Source organism: Garra rufa, chromosome 22, assembly GCF_049309525.1.
Source record: "Garra rufa chromosome 22, GarRuf1.0, whole genome shotgun sequence".
NCBI classification, from domain to species: domain Eukaryota; kingdom Metazoa; phylum Chordata; class Actinopteri; order Cypriniformes; family Cyprinidae; genus Garra; species Garra rufa.
The window spans coordinates 39,324,412-39,343,232 of NC_133382.1; the positions used below are offsets into that span (position 1 = coordinate 39,324,412).

At 35.3% G+C, this 18,821-nt stretch overlaps 2 protein-coding genes across 2 annotated transcripts in view; one reads left to right on the plus strand and one right to left on the minus strand.

Moving 5' to 3' along the window:
* The window catches only part of fmn2b (formin 2b), an 86,434-nt gene extending 82,911 nt beyond the window's left edge, over positions 1–3,523 (plus strand). Inside the window, exons 18-19 of the mRNA XM_073828611.1 lie at positions 732–813; positions 2,781–3,523. Of these exons, the coding sequence (XP_073684712.1) occupies positions 732–813; positions 2,781–2,807 (109 nt within the window). The 3' untranslated portion in view covers positions 2,808–3,523. The remainder of the gene's footprint in view (positions 1–731; positions 814–2,780) is intronic.
* A 1,267-nt stretch (positions 3,524–4,790) lies between these two features.
* Positions 4,791–15,984, minus strand: grem2b (gremlin 2, DAN family BMP antagonist b). Its single transcript, XM_073828703.1, has 2 exons — positions 15,787–15,984; positions 4,791–6,274 (listed from the first exon to the last, which is right to left on the minus strand). The coding sequence occupies exon 2, from the start codon at positions 6,271–6,273 to the stop codon at positions 5,773–5,775; it is 501 nt and encodes a 166-aa protein (XP_073684804.1). The 5' UTR covers position 6,274; positions 15,787–15,984; the 3' UTR covers positions 4,791–5,772.
* Between the last annotated feature and the right edge of the window lie 2,837 nt (positions 15,985–18,821).

Genomic DNA, 18,821 nt, shown 5'->3' on the forward strand with positions numbered 1-18,821 from the left:
CGATTATGAAAATAAAATAATGGAGATATTATTATATTATTGCTCCAGATTCCGCCCCCTTTGTGCGCTTTTGCTCCTCTATAAAAGCCCAATTTCACATGCAAATCAGTCAAATCATGTAACGTGGCTTGCATAAAACGGGACGTGTTTGATTTATTGTTTATTTGATGTCATGTTTTTAAAAGCACTAAAGAGAATTTGCGCGGTTGTATGCATTTAGAGTCGGAACAGAACACGGACAAGTAAAGATTATTGGTGTTAAACTTCAACTTGTGTCTGAAATGAACGTAAACAGTTGAGAAAATCCGTGTGTAACAGTAGATTGGATCCGTGCAGCTCTTAAAGTAATATTTCTTCTGATGTTCATCAAACAACAAAAGACAAAGTCACTCGCTGCTCTTGATGGAGGAAACATTTTGTAGTTTTTATAAGGAACAAAGCATGTTTAACTCTTCCAGTGAAGACTATGCTGTTTTATTTTACATTCATTCAATTTCCAAAAAAAAAAAAAAGTTTCATTTGTATCTGTTTTCCTTTGGTATTGCTATATTTAAATGAATCAATCATATAAAGTTCCGGTTCCACTCATAATCGTGTTAAATAATACAATATTGACAAATAACTGTGATTATAATTTTTGCCATAATCGAGCAGCCCTAGAATATGCTGTAGTGGAGTATGCTGTGGATCCGGCACTTCATCAGTTTCTCTCTCTTCATGTTGTTTCTCAGACTGAAGGCGGCGGAGGAGTGTTTCCGACAGGTCAAAGAAAAAGCCACATACAGCGTCAAACCCAAACACGCGTCTGGAATCGTAAGTCCATTTATTCACACACGTTGTTTCAGAGCAGCTTTACAGAAAATCATGTTTATAATATCTTAGTATCTTACAGTCTCATTTCTGATTAGAGTGATGGAGTTTGCTAAATAGTGTGTATATATTGTGTATAAGTTATATATACTTACAGGTTAAGGAGTTATGAATTCATTATACATAAGAAACCTGTACTGTTTGTTTGAGAAACTTAATTACTATTAGATGACACATAACTGACAGTGAAATGAACATGAATGAGTGTTAAAGTGCTTTATTATGCTCCTGTTGAACCCGCAGAAACACTAGGCTAGATACTTGAAACTAGATTCACAAAGGCCACAAACACTGATGCTGAGAGATTCCTGATCTATATTCCTGCAGCTGGTACAGCAGGTCATGCACTTGCAACATCAGATCATGGGTTCGATTCCCAGCGAGTGCATGAACTGATCAAACTCACTTTAGATAAGAGCATCTGCCAGATGCATGGATATTATTTTTAAATGGTTACATTTTAAAAGTAACTACGAAAGCCCGTTTTCACCACTAAATTAAAAAAAAATGCAATTGTTTACATTTCTCAATTCTGACTTTATAACGTAATTGCAAAATTTAAACTTTAAAAAAATTGTAAGATATACAGTGCCTTGCAAAAGTATTCATACCCCTTCTTTTTTCACGTTTTGTTATGTTGCTGCCTTATGTAAAAACTACTTTAAATATTTTTTTTCCCACATCAATCTACACTCCCTACTCCATAATGGCAAAGCAAAAAATAGGTTTTTAACATTTGTGCAAATTTATTAAAAATAAAAAACTGAAAAGATCCCGTTGCATAAGTATTCACACCCTTTTCTGGGACACTGTAAATGTATCTCAGGAGCATTCATATTGCTTCTAGATGTTCCTACACTTGGAGTGGAGTTAAACTGTGGCAAATTCATTTGAATGAGTCTGATTTAGAAAGACACACACCTCTCAGAAAAGGTCTAACAGCTGAAAATGCATCTCAGAGCAAAAACCAAGATAACTGCCTGTAGAGCTCAGTGACAGACTTGCGTTAAGGCGATGATCTAGAGAAGAGTTCAGAAACAAATCTGCTGCATTGAAGGTTGACAGAAGCATTCTCCATAATGGAAGACCATTGGAACAACTAGGACTCTAGAAAATGTCCAAGCTGACAGAGATGGAGAGGTGAAAAGGTGAGGCAAAGAATGGCAGATAATTGCCAAATGCAGATGTGCAAAGATGCTCACATCAGACCCAAAAACACTTGAGGCTGTAAAGCTGCTTCAACTATGGACTGAGTTAAGGGGATGAATACTTATGCATATACTCTTTTATTTTTAATACATTTTCAAATCTGGTTTTTGCTTTGTCATTATTATGGTGTATGGAGTGTAAATTGATGTGGGGAAAAAATCATTTAAAGCAGTTTAACATAATGCTGCAACAAAACAAAATGTGAAAAAATGAAGGGGTATGAATACTTTTGCAAGGCACTGTAAACTTGCACCTGAAAGGAAAATAGTCTCTCTTTTCCTCAGAATTTGACTTTATAAGTTACAATTGTGAGTTGACTTGTGTTCTCAGAATTGTGAGATATAAACTCACAATTGTTGTTTTACTCTTTGTTCAGTGGCAGAAATGGGCTTCCATAAGTGTAACATACTTTTATGCTCATACGGTCAAAATATATGCTTTAATGCTTTGACTCAGGATTTTCTCCAGAGCTCTAGATGCTGTAGTTTAGATGCTCATCTCTAATCGTTCATTCTGATCCTGAGATGATGAACGTAGTGCAGGTTTAGTCCTACAGCAGATGCACTGAGCTTTTGAAAAGTGTTTCCAGTGAACTACGAGAACAGCATGTTGCCATTTGTGCTGGTGAAAGTAAGAGCTGAATGGATTCAAATCATCATTTTTGCTTTCATCCCTAAATGAGCGTCTTTATTTCCTCTCAGAAAGCAAAGCTGGGCATGAAGATCTGAGGCGGATGAGGACTGACAGACGGACGCTCTCGTGTCTTTCATCTGTAAATCGCTCTCGCTGCAGCTTCAGTGTTACTCTGCCATCTGCCGTACCGCACAGGAAGTGAATGTGATGTCATATCCTGTGTCCTGGCGGATCAACATATCAGACGTTTGCTCCACCGCTGAAGCTGACCGTACGTACTGGAGGACTGAAGCAATATCATCAAAACAAGGTCGTCTTATTTTTAACAGGTTAAAAAAAAAATGTTAGAGAATCTGGATTTTAAACAACAGCACCGCCACACGCTTTTAAAGCAACGCTAGTTAGCGCCGTTTAGTCCTGTAGTCTTCAGCTCAGTCGACATGTTCAAAGCACACTCCTGTCCTAAAGGACCTGAAGGAGACACTCCAGTATGTACAGTACGAATCGGATCAGACGGCGGCGAACGTTCAGGAACGGACTCAAGTGTTTTTGTGAAATTATGCAAGATTGTTTTTCTGGTTTGGCTGCATCCACACATTCACTCACTCACTGTATTTAAAGAAGTGTTTTTTATTTTAATGTAAATGATATTAACATCTTTCTGTAGCATTCTGGTTTGTTTTTAGCATGTGCGTGTCGGAGGTGTGGATGGACGTCTGCGCTCCATGTGCAATAACTGTTTGTATGTGAACGTTTTGAGAAGAGTGTAATTTATTTAAAATAAAGGGATTAATAAATTCAGACATTTTAATTTATTTCACACGATTGGAGATTTACTTTATCAACCTCTTCAGAGTTGAATTTAGTTTCTCAGACCAGTGTCTTTGGTGTTTACTTTCACAGTTTAACTCATCAAAAATAACTATTTGTCCTTTTCTGAGTCTAATGTGTTTTGAGTGATTGAGTGGTTTGGGAAGCTTCCGCTTAAAATGACTGAAACAGATGTCAAATAATAAGATTAGCGATATGGAGGAAGACAACAGATACTACATTCTTATGGTCTATTCTGTTGATTTAATGAGCATATTCCGTAAATAATTCACTGGAAATTCTCTCGTATTTCCTTCCAAATTCCATTCACATCTCTTTCCCCGTTTGCTTTTTATGTGGATGTTTTACGATGTAATTTTCTCCGCATTTCACTTCTAATCCCAGTGTTTACTAGAAGGTTTCTAAAGAAGGGAAGTGCAATTAATGTCAAAATGAAGAAAAGCACTTAGAAATACCCATCACTCTTCCAGATAATGGAAATCATGTGCAAGGGGAAAGGTTGATATTAGCATTCACATCAACAGATGATCATTTTGTTTATTTTAAGCGCTTCAGTTACGTTCTACAAAATCACTGTGAGATAACTGTTATGGAAGAGTGTTTCCACCACAAAAAAAAATAAAAAAAGGTTATTGCAACTTTTTCATCTCACAATTTTAAGGTTTATATCACACAATAATCTAAATTCTAGTAAAACTAAAGATTTTTTTTCCTGCAATTCTGATTTTGCTTCGTTTTCACCAAAGAATAAAGCTGTTTGCAGGTATTTTCTCACAATTCTGTGTGATATGAACTCAAAATTCTGAAACTCAACTCCAGAATATAAATTAAAAATGCATTTACTTTTTTCTGTTTTTTTTTTCTACATTTCAGACCTTTTGGATGCAATACGGAGTTCAAATCTTGCTTTTTTTGAGTTTATACTGAATTGCAAGAAAAAAATTAGATAACCCAGAATTGCAAGGGAAACAAGATTATATTTTTCTTACCCTATTGGCAGATTATTTTGCTTTCAAGCGAAAACGCACCTTATTTTGACTTGTTTTTTCTGAAAACGAGATAATTTTTACTTCTCTAGAAAAACGTTCTTGGTTTAAGAATTTTATGATATTTTGGCTGGAAACAAGACAAAAAAAAACAAAGTATGAAAAGCTTTTTTTGCAGTGTAGTTCTCATTCTTGGTGTGAACAGGCCCTTATATCCAATACACAATTTCCCCACAAAAATAACAAGAACAGAAACGTCAGTAGAACTCAATAGTTTTAATATAGACTTCAGTTGTTTCTCTACACATATATATATATATACTTTTGCTGTACCATATTTCTATAGAAACTCTCTATAATCAGTCTAGTTATGCATGTTTGGTGTTAACTATCATTGATTGTCACACAGACAGCAGCTCCTGGATCGAGTTCAGTGTGGAGTCATTTCTCTGCATATCAGTTAAGTTTCCACACTATAGTGACCCATATTGAGCATTGGAGGCCAATGATGACCAATAGTGCTTAACAGTGACTGGAGGTGACCAACGGTGGCAGATGGAGACCAATGGTGACTAAATGAGACCTTTGGAGACCAATGGTGGCAGATTGAGATCTTTGGAGAACAAATAGTGACCTTTGGAGACCAATGGTGACCAATAGTGCTCAACAGTGACTGATGGAGACCTTTGGAGACCAATGGTGGCAGATGGAGACCTTTGGAGACCAATGGTGGCAGATGGAGACCTTTGGAGATCAATGGTGGCAGATGGAGACCTTTGGAGACCAATGGTGGCAGATGGAGACCTTTGGAGACCAATGGTGGCAGATGGAGACCTTTGGAGACCAATGGTGGCAGATGGAGACCTTTGGAGACCAATGGTGGCAGATGGAGACCTTTGGAGACCAATGGTGGCAGATGGAGACCTTTGGAGACCAATGGTGGCAGATGGAGACCTTTGGAGACCAATGGTGGCAGATGGAGACCTTTGGAGACCAATGGTGGCAGATGGAGACCTTTGGAGACCAATGGTGGCAGATGGAGACCTTTGGAGACCAATGGTGGCAGATGGAGACCTTTGGAGACCAATGGTGACCAACAGTGACTGATAGAGATCTCTGGAGATCAGTAGTGACCGATAGTGACCGGTGTCCACCAGGACAGTCTTAAGATGGCGTGCTGAAGCCTTTCAGTCTTTCAGCTCAGATTAGCAGCAGGTGTTTCCAGTGAAACATCGTCACAATCTCACTGTTTCCCAGACTCTGACACGCTGACGGACATGCAGCGGCACTGCTTGACGCGCTGGATCTTGCGGTAGCGGACGGCCGGCTGCAGGTCGGGGCACTCGAGCTCCACGGTGAGGCTGGTGAAGCGCTGCGGCCTGCAGAAGGCGCACGACTGGAACGACTCCTGCTCCTTCCTGACGTGCCGCGGGATGTAGAAGGAGTTGCACTGGCCGTAGCAGAAGCGGTTGATGACGGTGCGGCTCTTGCAGCCCTCCTGACTGACCGTCTGCCGCAGCGGCTGCGTCTTGCACCAGTCGCTCTTCAGGTACTTGCGCTCCGTCACCACCAGAGCTTCCTGGCTGGAGGCCAGCACTTCCTGTTTGCGTGCGCGCCGGTCGGAGGTGTTGGAGCTGGTCTTGTAGGGCGAAGGGATGGATCCCTGCGGTCGGTTCTTGCGGCCGGCGGAGGTGATGCACAGCAGGCCGGCGAGCAGCAGCCACAGCGCCACCTTACAGCTCATCCTGGAACAGACAGAGAGAGACCTCCTGATCATTACACACCTGTGAGTACTAGGAAATGCCATCCGCAATATTTTTGGTCAATAAATAAAGTAGTTGCTACTAATACTATATATATATATATATATATATATATATATATATATATATATATATATATATATATATATATATATATATATGTATATGTTATAAATTGAAGCTTACAAAATTATAAGACAGTCATTTTCCAAAATGCATCACTTGATTGATTGAGTTTTTAGATTCCATTTCAGGCAATTTCCTCTTGTTGTTATTGCAGTTCAGATTGCAGTGTATGAAGCTCTGTAATGCTATAATGAGCAGTCACACAAACCACAGCCCACACCGCAGTGTTGAAAAGCACGTTTACATGGACGTTTGATGCTCATGAAACTCTAGACTGACAGTAGTGTAAATGCAGGAGCTCTTGACCTCCACGCAAACAGCCAGAACTCACTGTAAGCAAATAAAACCAGAAAAACCTCTTAAATACTGCTCATTCTTTGAAAAGAGGGAATGAGTTTGTGACTCTACTGATTCACTGCTGACATGCATGAGCTTCATTTACACACGCAAGACACCGAAACACTCCAGAGAGCCCTGGGAACATCTCAATAGTGGCTCTAGTATATCGCACACACTCTTCAAACTCACAGATGCACACACTCACGTACAATCACTCATTCCTTCGCTCACACAGACACTCAGTGACAATTACACTCACACATATGCAAACAATCACACTCTCGCATGCACACATTCACTATCATACATGCACACTTGCACAAGCATATTCGCACTAACATGCGTGCACACAGATGTTCAGTGACTCACACAATGTCATATGGTGCACAACTGTCACACCATTCACTCATGCACACACTCATTCAAGCACATTTTCCAGCTCAGTCATTCATTCACACAAATGCGCACACTCACTCACTTATTCACTCACATTCATACTTCACACACTCGCAGATGCACAAACATGCCCCCATGCACTCTCACTCACACAAACACACTTGCATATTCTCACGCTCAGTCACACACTCTCACAAATGCACGCTCACACTTACCCCTCTCTTGCACTAACACACACACTCATTCATTGATGCACACACACTCAGTAAAAATTACACTTACACATATGCAAACACAATCACAGTCACTCAGTGATTCGCTGGTACTATCACTGGTGCATACTTACACTCACATGCACAAACATACTCACACCATTCACTCACTCACTCAATCTTAGTGACACATGCTCTCTCATTCACTCGCATGTGCACTTACACTCTCTCACACACACACACACACACACACACACACACACACACACACTTAAACTCACATGTGCACACACTCGCAGATGCACAAACAAACTTATATTCACATACACACACAATCTCTCACACAAACTTAAACTCATGCACAAACACCCTCACAAAGTATGTGACTCTCACAAATGTTCTGAAAGCTTCACACTCACATTCACACACTTTTTTCTTAATTAAAACCACAAGAAACGGATTTCTTTTATTTGGATATAATGGAGTTAATTAGGCTTTTACTGCAACATTCCTGCCTGTTAAAACAACATTCATTTAGTAAAGGAGAAAACGTGAGTTTCTCTGTATTTCTGTGTTGATTTATGGGTCAAAGACGTTAAGATGTCCACGTTTTACAATTTAAAAAAGTGATTTTATGTTCATAGAAAGCACATTAAATGTAAGCAAAGTGTCTACTTTTAAGGTTTTGGAGAATAAAATGTCAAAATTTGGTTGAAGTAATGTTACATTATCGTTAAGAGGTACACAATATATATGTAAACATTCAAACAACGTTCTTATTCTGACTTGTGCATATTAAAATATAGAAAAGCATAAGGGAGCATATTCAGTTTTGTTTAAAATGAGTAAAAAGATTCTTACTGACAAATGGGCACTAATTTTTACTAATTAGTATTTGAGGTGAAAGTAATTTGTCTTTTAATATGTCATAAATTGATTTTTGTTGTAAATATGCCTGACAAGATTGTTACACTGAATGACATTTCAGTAAATTTTCTGTAAATTATGTGATAAAAAAAAAAGAAAAAAAAAAGTGATTTATTTTTTGCTCAGAAAAACAATTGCTATTAAATTAAACTGAAAACTTTTACATATTTTTTGGGGAAAACAACCATTTAAAGCAGTATTGCACTTATTGTTTTAATGTTTAAACTCTTTTTCGTCTTTGGTCCACATACAGGTAAACCTATTGTTCTATCTATTGTTCTGTCTGTCTAACATCTATCTGTCTGTCATCTATCGTTCTATTTATCTATCTGTATTTCTGTGTAGATACATGGGTCAAAGACTCTAAGATGTCCATGTTTTATAAAATGTCCCTTAGTGATTTCATGTCCATAGAAAGCACATTACATGTAAGTAAAGTGTCTACTTTTAAGGTTTTGAAGAATAAAATGTCAAAATTTGGTTGAATTAATGTTACATTGTCAGTCAGTGTAACACAATATTTATGTAAAAATTCTAACATGCTTATTCTGACTTGTACATTTTAAAATAAATGAATAAGGGAGCATATTACATTTTTACTGTTTTAAATGAGTAAAAAGATCTTACTGACAAATGGGCAAAACCCATTAGAAAAATGTAGAATTACAACTAATTAGTATTTGGGGTGAAAATAAATAATTTTTGTAATTAATTGTTACACTTGATTGTTACACTGAATGAAATTTTAGTGAGTGTCTTCTGTAAATGAGGGGAAAATGTATATTTATTTTTTGCTCAGAAAAACAAAAACAAAAAATGCAATAAAATTAAACAAAACTTTAATGTTTTTGGTGGAAAAACAACTTAAACGGTTAAACTCTTTTTCGTCTTTGACCCACATACAGGTAAACCTATTGTTCTATCTATCTGTCTGTCTGTCTGTGTAGATATATGATAGATATAATATCCCCTTAGTGATTTTGTGTTCATAGAAAGCACATTAATTTTAAGCAAAGTGTCTACTTTTAAGGTTTTGGAGAATAAAATGTCAAAATTTGGTTGAATTAATGTTACATTGTCAGTCAGTGTAACACAATGTTTCTGTAAAAATGCAAACAACGTGCTTATTCTGGAGCATATTACATTTTACCGTTTTAAATGAGTGAAAAGATTCTTACTGACAAATGGGTGAAACTTTATTAATTACAAAATGTAGAATTACAGCTAATTAGTATTTGGGGTGAAAGTAATTCATCTTTTAATGTCAATTAATTTTTGTTACACTAGATTGTTACACTGAATGACATTTTAGTGGGTGTCTTCTCTAAATTAGGAAAAATGTATGATATTTATTTTTTGCTCAGAAAAACAAAACCAAAAATGCAATTAAAATAGAAAACTTTTTCGTATTTTTTGGGAAAAACAACCATTTAAAGCAGTATTACACTTATTGCTTTTATGCTTAAACCCTTTTTCGTCTTGGCCCATATACAAGTAAACCTGAGGTCAGAAACGGTCTTTAATTGTAGTTAGCACAGGGTAGATGTGAATAATAGTTTGAGGTGTTACAGGTAACAGTCCTGGTCAGTTAGGAGTCAATATTTTGAGCTGTTTCCTGACATGCAGACGGAGTGTTTGAGGCCTAATGTGTTGAGTTCTGCCATCTAATGATTAAAGATATATTTAGTTCTGACTGAATCTGTCCTCGTGTTCTTTCTGGGGTCGAAGCGTTTCACCCTGAGCTTTCGCTTGGTTTCCTGTGAAGACAGGAAGTCACAGATTAACTTTAATTTGTCACTTTGTCTGCAGTCAGCAGAGTTTGGAAGGATTGGGTCTCTGGAGCGATCCGTCAATCACGCCGGACATCTTTAGCACAGATGTGGCGTCGCCGGAAGGAAAAACAAATGTGAGTGATTCATTCCCATAAACCAAATATTTACAAAGCGGCTCTTTGTCGTGAATCAAAGCTCCGCGCTTTCATTCCAGAGAGCGTCAAGGTTGAACCTTGCTTTTTAGCTTGTTCCTGTTCTTGATTAGAAATCTCCAGGAACGACAGGCTTTTGTTTTTGCTCTCTGAAGCCTGACGGCTGTGGGAATCTCATCTATAGGCTGCTGTTGGCTGTTTGTGTGACGATGAGGAACGAGGCTGGTTGCGTTAGCGTTGGGGATCGGGAGTTTGATATCGCGCCGCATAAATCTGACGACCCCGATCTCGCTCCGTCTTAAACTCCTGGCTTTCTGTTGCACAAGACGTCCAGCGTCACTGAAAGTGTGTTTAGGAGCGGATGACTGCGGATCCGTCTCTCTGAGTGTCTCTGGAGGCTTTAACTGCTGAAGGTCACGATGCTGGAGACGCTTGTGTTTGATTTAGTCGTTCAGTCTTTATTTGAGCTGTCAGACGGGTTTCTCTCTCATCTGATAAGATTAAGCTCTTCTAGAACTGGAAACTCTAGTCTCTCTCTCTGACAAATGATTTAACCCTCATAATGCATTCAGAATCTGTGTGGCATTTTAACATTCTGGGTCTGTTTGGATATGAAGAACATTCATAACTAAAACACTAGCGTTCAAAAGTTTGGGGTCAGTAAGACTTGTAATGTTTTTTAAAGAAGTCTCTTCTGCTCATCAAGGCTGCATTTATTTGCTCAAAAATACAGAAAAAAACAGTAATATTGCAAAATGTTTTTACAATATATGATAATGGTTTTTATTTTAATATACTTTAAAATATAATTTATTCCTGAAATGCAAAGTTGAATTTTCATCAGCTGTTACTCCAGTCTTCAGTGTCACATGATCCTTCAGAAATCATTCTAATATACTGATTTATTATTAGAATTATCAATGTTGAAAACATTTTTTTTCCCCAGGATTCTTTGAGTAACAAATTCAACAGAACAGCATTTATTTAAAAAAAAAAAAAAAAAAATCTTTTCTAACAATGTAAATCTGTCACTTTTTATTAATTTAACACATCCTTGGTGAATAAAAGTATTCATTTCTTTCAAAAAAAGGAAAGAATTAAAATTTACTGAACCCAAACTTTTAAACAGTAGTGGATATTTTTAGAAAACCTTTCTATTTTAAATAACTGTTGTTATTATTGATCAAAGAATCCCGAAAAAAAGTAACTGTTTTAAGCAACTGTTTCCAGAACTGATAATAAATCAGTATATTAGAATGATTTCTGAAGGATCATGTGACACTGAAGACTGCAGTAATGATGCTGAAAATGTAGCTTTGTATCACAAGAGTAAATTACATTTTAAAATATATTCACATAGAAAATTGTTATTTTAAATTGAAATTTTTCACAATATTAATTTTTTTTTTAAATAAATGCAGCATTGATGATCATAAAATACTCATTTTTTCAATATTGATGAGAAACCTTATTTGAAAATATTATTTTATACAATTACTAAAAACATTTGTATTACTATTAACTATTTGAATGAATGGAATTTTATTAAATTACTTTGAACTCATAGTTGCTCAAAAACAGTCAATTTATGAAATAAAGCATCAAAACATAAAACAAAAACATATGACTCTGAAATGTTTCAAATAAAATTAATTTTACTTTCAGATGAAAAAGAAATCATTTTTTCATGCTGGAATATTTAACCGATATTCATGTTCATCAGCAAAATTCAGTCCCAACAGGTTTTGAAATGGGGGTTAAAGGCAAAATATATTTTACACAACTTTGTTTGGACACTAATGACTTCATATATCATTTCACAAAAGTATTTCTGACACCTAATGGGACTTTTTTTTTTTTTTTACATTTTTACTTTTTTTTTTTTTTTTTACTTTTAGCAAAGACAATTAAAAAAATAAGTAAAATCTTTAAAAAATAAATGTGTATTTTGAGGGTCTTAAAGCTTTGGCAAAGTTTTGTTCCCCTTACTGACAACCATTTGAGGCCAAAGGAAAGGTCGTGACCTTTGTTTAGGGTCATAATAGATGGAAGGGGTCACAGGAAGTGGCACAAAAACCAGCCAATTACCATTTTAGGAGACAAGCTTCAGTGAGGTTAGTATAGTATAGAACCTCTTAGAAGTATAGAAAATTCTAGAAGTGTAGAACCTTTTTTTTTTTGCAAGAGTGTAGATAGCTGGCCATAATATATAAATATATGCTAAATATATTAATAAAACACAGAGTTCCAGCTGATTTTGATTGGATAAGACATTTTAAATTAAAAATACAGAGATTGGTCACTAATGTGCACTGATGGGGAAAGTTACTTTTGAAAGTAATGCGTTACAATATTGAGTTACTCCCTAAAAAAGTAACTAATTATGTTACTTTTTATGGAAAGTAATGCGTTCCGTTACTTTTGCGTTACTTTTTAAATCTGGGCAGGGTTTGCTTGTTTGTTTTTAATATAAAAAGTTGTATTTTTGTCAAATATAAAAGCCTTTTTACACTAAAAGCCTCAGGTTTAGATAAAAGTAAATCTCCGTCTGTACAGTAGACCGCAGAAGAACAAATGTCAACTCTTCAGCAATAAAAAAAGAAAACAAATGTTAGATTATCTTGAGTCATTTGTGTTTATTAGTATAGATGAATTGGATCATCGAAGGTTAATAAAATGGGATTAAATACATAAAGAATATTTGTATTTAACATTTAATTATTGCAGGTTTTTATTTATTTTGAAGAACACTGTATCTGTTTTTTTAGTGAGTGAAATGAATTAATGCATGTTCACATTTATTCTAGAACTAAAGTAACATCTTACTCTTGATTTCTCTCAACATGAGAAGCTTTTAATCAATAAATGAGGGGAAAACGTAACTGGCGTTACTAATTTGAAAAAGTAACTATTTTCTTGTCTATTAAAAAGTAATGCGTTACTTTACTAGTTACTTGGAAAAAGTAAGATTATTACGTAACTTGTGTTATTTGTAACACTGCTAATGACTCTTCATACGTGGAAGAATTCAATTTTTACTTGCTGCTGCCTTTTTGTAAAAGCACCAAGCAATGAAAACACAATAAATAAGAGACTTTAGAAAGTCAGTCGTCAGTCTGATAGACTCACATGAGAGCGCTGTGTTATCAAACAGTCCGTCACAGACGAGCGCCGCTTTCTAAACACACTTAATGTTCACAGCGGCACCACAGACGCCCACATCAACCACAATACACTCCTGACACCCAACACACACACACACACACACACACACACACACACACACACACACACACACACACATGTAATTGCCAGCAGCTGGAAAGCTTTGTTTCTGCTAATGTAACTATTGCACTGTATGTGCAGATCCTATTCTGATTCTGATGGGTTCAGTTTGATTTGTGACTGAAATCTAAAGCTAAAGCTTGTTGTAATTGATTGTCTTGGTCGATTAGGGTTAACCTGATGATGTTGCTCTTCTGCAGGAGTTTCTGAAGTCTGAGGTTGTTCGCATCAGTAACTCCTGCCAGTGTCTGTTTGACAGCGAGACGCAGGACAAACGTGACACAGACGTCTGAATTCACAGCTTTGAGTCTGGCTTTCAGAATCTTAATGTTTTCAGTTCCAGTAGCTCCTTTAACTCTATTCTGATTCTGATCTGCTGGTTCTGACATGTGTTTGATGTTCATCAGTTGCAGATCTTCACTTTCAGCCCTGCTCTACATATCATCTTTATGTCTATATGTCTCTCTGCAGTGTTTAGTAAATATTATAAAACTGTTCCACATTCACTTCAGTGAGAGAAAATGCACTAAACTGCTGAAGTTAAACATAAAAAAATGCTTTCTTGGTTATGCAAATGTTAAGGCAGCATGCCATTTGATCACTTTGCAAATGTTGTGGAAATGTTACATTTTGACTGATCTTTGAACATTCTGAAACAATAGTAACATTTCACAATTGTTGCATGAACATCCAATTAAAGCCTTCAATGAATGATGTATTAATAATGTTCTCAAAATGTTTGCACAAAAACATTAAGACATTAATATTTTGGAACTTAAACTTGTTAAAAAGAATATTTTTAAACATACTAAGCACTTTTGCAATGTTATTTTTGAAAGTTGATTGAATGTTCTGAAACAATTACAATAGTTAAAAATAATTATTTGGAAAAAAAAAGTTTTTTATTCTTGGTTATACAAATAAACTTTTTTTTGTAATTTTCAAAATATTATGGGAAAGTTTATTTTTAATGTTCTTTGAAACAAATATTAAAATGTAAAAAAAAAAAAATGCATCAAAGACGAAAAAGGGTTTAAACATAAAAACCATAAGTGTAATACTGCTTTAAATTGTTTTTCCAAAATAAAAAAAATGTAAAAAGTTTTGTCATTTAATTGCATTTTTGTTTTTGTTTTTCTGAGCAAAAAATAAATATCATACATTACTCCCCTAATTTACAAAAAAAAAAAAACTAAACATTAAATCTTGTCAGGCATATTTACAACAAAAATCAATTTATAACATATTAGACGATGAATTAGTTTCACCCCAAATACTAATTAGTTGTAATTCTACATTTTAAAAAATTTGCCACAATCCTAGGTTTTGTTTATTTGTCAGTAAGAATATTTTACTCATTTAAAACAATAAAATGTAATATACTCCCTTATTCTTTTATATATTTTAATATGCACAAGTCAGAAGAAACATGTTTGAATTGTTACATAAATATTGTTACAATGAATGACAATCTAACATTATTACAACCATTTTATTCTCCAAAAACTTATTTGAAACCTTAAAAGTAGACTTTGCTTACATGTAATGTCCTTTCTATGGGCATAAAATCACTTTTTTACATTTCTTTTGACGCGAACATCTTACCATCTTTGACCCACATAAAAATGTTAATTTTAAAAATGACATTAAAGATTATTTTAAACATTAAAAAAGTTATAAGCAACTTAATTTACACACACACACACACACACAAAAAAAACTAGTCAAGCTGGTTATTACTGATGCTAATGACTTCAAAATGGTCAAACATCAATTGATGAATTGATATATGTCTACACTCTTAAAAATAAAGAGCTTTAAAAGGTTGTTCACAGCGATGCCATACAAGAACCATTTTTTGGTTCCACAAAGAAGCATTCAGTCAAAGGTTCTTTAAACAACCATCTCTTTCTTATCTTTTTACAATCTGAAGAACCTTCTTTCGCCACAAAGAACCTTTTGTGAAACAGAAAGGTTCTTCAGATGTTGAAGGTTCTTCATGGAACCATTTAGACAAAAAAGGTTCTTCTATGGCATCGTGAAGCACCTTTATTTTTAAGAGTGTAGTTCTGAGTGTGATTGTGATTCTAAAATCCTAGAGTATATTTACGAGGATCAGAATGACTGATGAATGAAAGCTGCTGGTTCCCGGCTGCATAAATCCTCTTTCGCTCAGTGCCGGCTGGAGCGCTCACCGACTCACAGAAACAGCCCTAATCGGATCAAACGCTCTAACACAGACCTCACAACCTCATCACAACCCATGTCTGCTGGAGGAGCCTCACCTGGACGAGTGTGCGGTCAGAGACGGAGCAGATCCAGAGTCCAGGGATGGCTGGCGCCGCTCAAGCCCATGGAAGGGAGCAGACTGTTCCCCGCTGCTCTTCCTGGTTTCTGCCGGATTCTCTCAGACTGTGATGCTGCTTTCTGGAGGTGACTCTATAAATCTCTCTCTCTCTCTCTCTCTCTCTCTCTCTCTCTCTCTCTCTCTCTCTCTCTCTCTCTCTCTCTCTCTCTCTCTCTCTCTCTCTCTCTCTCTCTCTCTGTGTTTGAACTCTGCTTTCTGGCTCGTCTCCTTCACTCGCATGTGGATCTTATCACACTGAGAGCTTTCTATTGGCTCTGATCAGCAAACAAATCATGCCTCTCTCTCTCTCTCTCTCTCTCTCTCTCTCTCTCTCTCTCTCTCTCTCTCTCTCTCTCTCTCTCTCTCTCTCTGTGTCACTCCTCCTCTTTCTACTTTCAGTTTTCAGCTGCTTTCGTTGAACTGACTCTGGCTTTCTCTGAATCCCATCATGCAGGACCAGTTAGATGTTTAATTTCATTACAAACATGAAGAAAAAGAAAATAAATTCAAAATGAGATCACAATGTTTTTAGTTCTGCATAAAAGATTTTGACATTTATTCCACAAGATTAAATAATCCTGATGATCTTCAGAAGTTTGCATGTTTTTCGTGTTTGTTTTATGATGGTGTGAAACATGCTGGAAACCCCAGAGCTTAAAGGAGTTTGTCACGAGCATTAAACGCGACAACAACAAAATACATGCAATATTAACAATCAAATACATTTACTATCAAGAAATTATTTTTTAAAGTTGTAAATAAAACAAAGAACATTGAAAGAAAATATTACTTTTATGAGAAGTGGATCAAAACCTTTCATCGAAGTTGTCCTGAAACCAAAACAAAACCTGTTCTTGTCTTGGGACAACTTTTTGGCTCCACTTCAAATGTTTACTTTTGTAGCATTTCAGTCTTTCTGCTTCAAAATTTCACCCTTAATGTGTTGTCATTTAATTGTAATTAATTCAAAACAATTTTCACCAGTTATTGTGTCTTGTGGAATAAACTAATTAAAAAACGAAAAAAATAAATGTTTTTCAAAAAATCTCTTTAAAAATGTTAAACATTTCACAGTTTTTAGTGTGTGAATGTATGATCAGGACAGAATCTGGACATGTCTAGTCATCCTTCCTTCGTTTCTTTCATGTGTCTTTATTTAAGATTTATTTATTTTGCTTTTATTTTTGTATAATTAGATTTTTGTTTTCTTAGAAGATCTTACATCACCAGAAATTTCCTCTAGAAAAGTTTCAGCAGAGTTGAAATAAAAATGTTGAGATGTGAAGAAATGTTGTTGTTTTTTCCTCAGTCATAAGAGTCTTTTTATTTTGAGATTTACCTGAAAGCTAAATAAATCAGCGTACCATTTATATAGAATTTATCATATATTCACATATCACATATTTGGCTGAGATGCAACTATTTGAAAATCTGAAATCTGAGGATGCAAAAATAAAAAATTAAAATATTGAGAATATCGACTTTAAAGTTGTCCAAATGAAGTTCTTAGCAATGCATATTACTAATCAAAAATTAAGTTTTGATATATCATTTACAGTAGGACATTTATAAAATATCTTCATGGAACATGATCTTAATATAGCCTACTAATGATTTTTGGCAAAAAAAAATTAACAAATATACAAATATACCTCTGCTACTTCAGACTGGTTTTATGCTCCAGGGTCATGTATGTAATCATGAATTGGAATTGAATTGCAAAAGTCTGAATAGTTTCATATTGACTGCTGTTTGTAATTGTGTTTTTGTTGCAGTGAGTCTCAGAATGCATCCAGACAGTAAGGTAATACTGATTTGCATCATCATCTTTAAAATATGCATTTATAAATCAGAGGTAGAACCAGGTTAGAACTGCTTTTATATTCAACCCATAATACTTACTGCACTTTGTCATTGTATGGATTAATGAATGTTTCTTGTTTTTAGATTATTCAAAATATAGTACCTAATTTAATACATTTTCCTCTGCTTATATCATAACGTTTATCAGGAAAATCCAACAAATTATTTTCTATTTTGTTGAATTATGTAGCCTAAATGAAATGGGATATTGTGGCATTCTTGCTTTATTACAGCGACACCTGCTGGTCACACGCTGTTTGTTGCTTACTGATGCTTGAACTTGCCCTTTAACCCTCTGGTGCTCTTCGTTTAGCAGTCACACGTGTGCTCTTCGCGGTCAGAAGTGACCGGACACCTGTAACGCATCCTGTAATTTTTTCAGTAAAACCATTCCAATTCATTTTTGTTTAATAATATTTTTTCTTTTTTCTTTTGCATTTTGAGAGGGTTTTGTGGTAATAATGAATATTTATGCTGTTATTAAGATCCATTTTTTGCCATTGAGAATAATAAAAAATTTTATTTTAATTTTTTTTTGAATTTTTTTTTAATGAATGCAGTATTTCTGGTTGAAATAGAGACTCAGCCATTCAACACTAATTTTTGAATGCAGATTAGCGCCATCTGTTGGTAAAAAACGAGAAAAACATCTGTAATGGCAGGTGTAACTTGATGCCTGTATAGTTCTCTACAAAGCAGCTTGTGAATTGCCTAGTTGTTTTTAGACAATTGATTCAGCATTTTTATTAGGTGGAATAGTTGAACATACATTTAAACAATCTCAAAGACTATTTCTTATCCAGTTTGGGATAGTTTTTTGTTATAAATATGATTTGAAGTGTTAATTTTATGCAAGAGAGTGTGTGTCTTTTGCACTCTGGATATGTAATTTTTTTATACATATATTTTTATTTTATTTTACATCTTCTCAATTTGCTGTGTTTCAGTTCATTTGTGAATGTGTGTGTGGATGTGTGAGAAAGAGACAGAAAAATTCTGTACATTTTTGTATTTTTGTCGATTTCCCATTCATTTCCTGATGTCGGTCATTTTTGACCAAAGAGCACAAGTTTTTTTTTTTTTTTTGGAATTGTACCCTCATTTTTTATG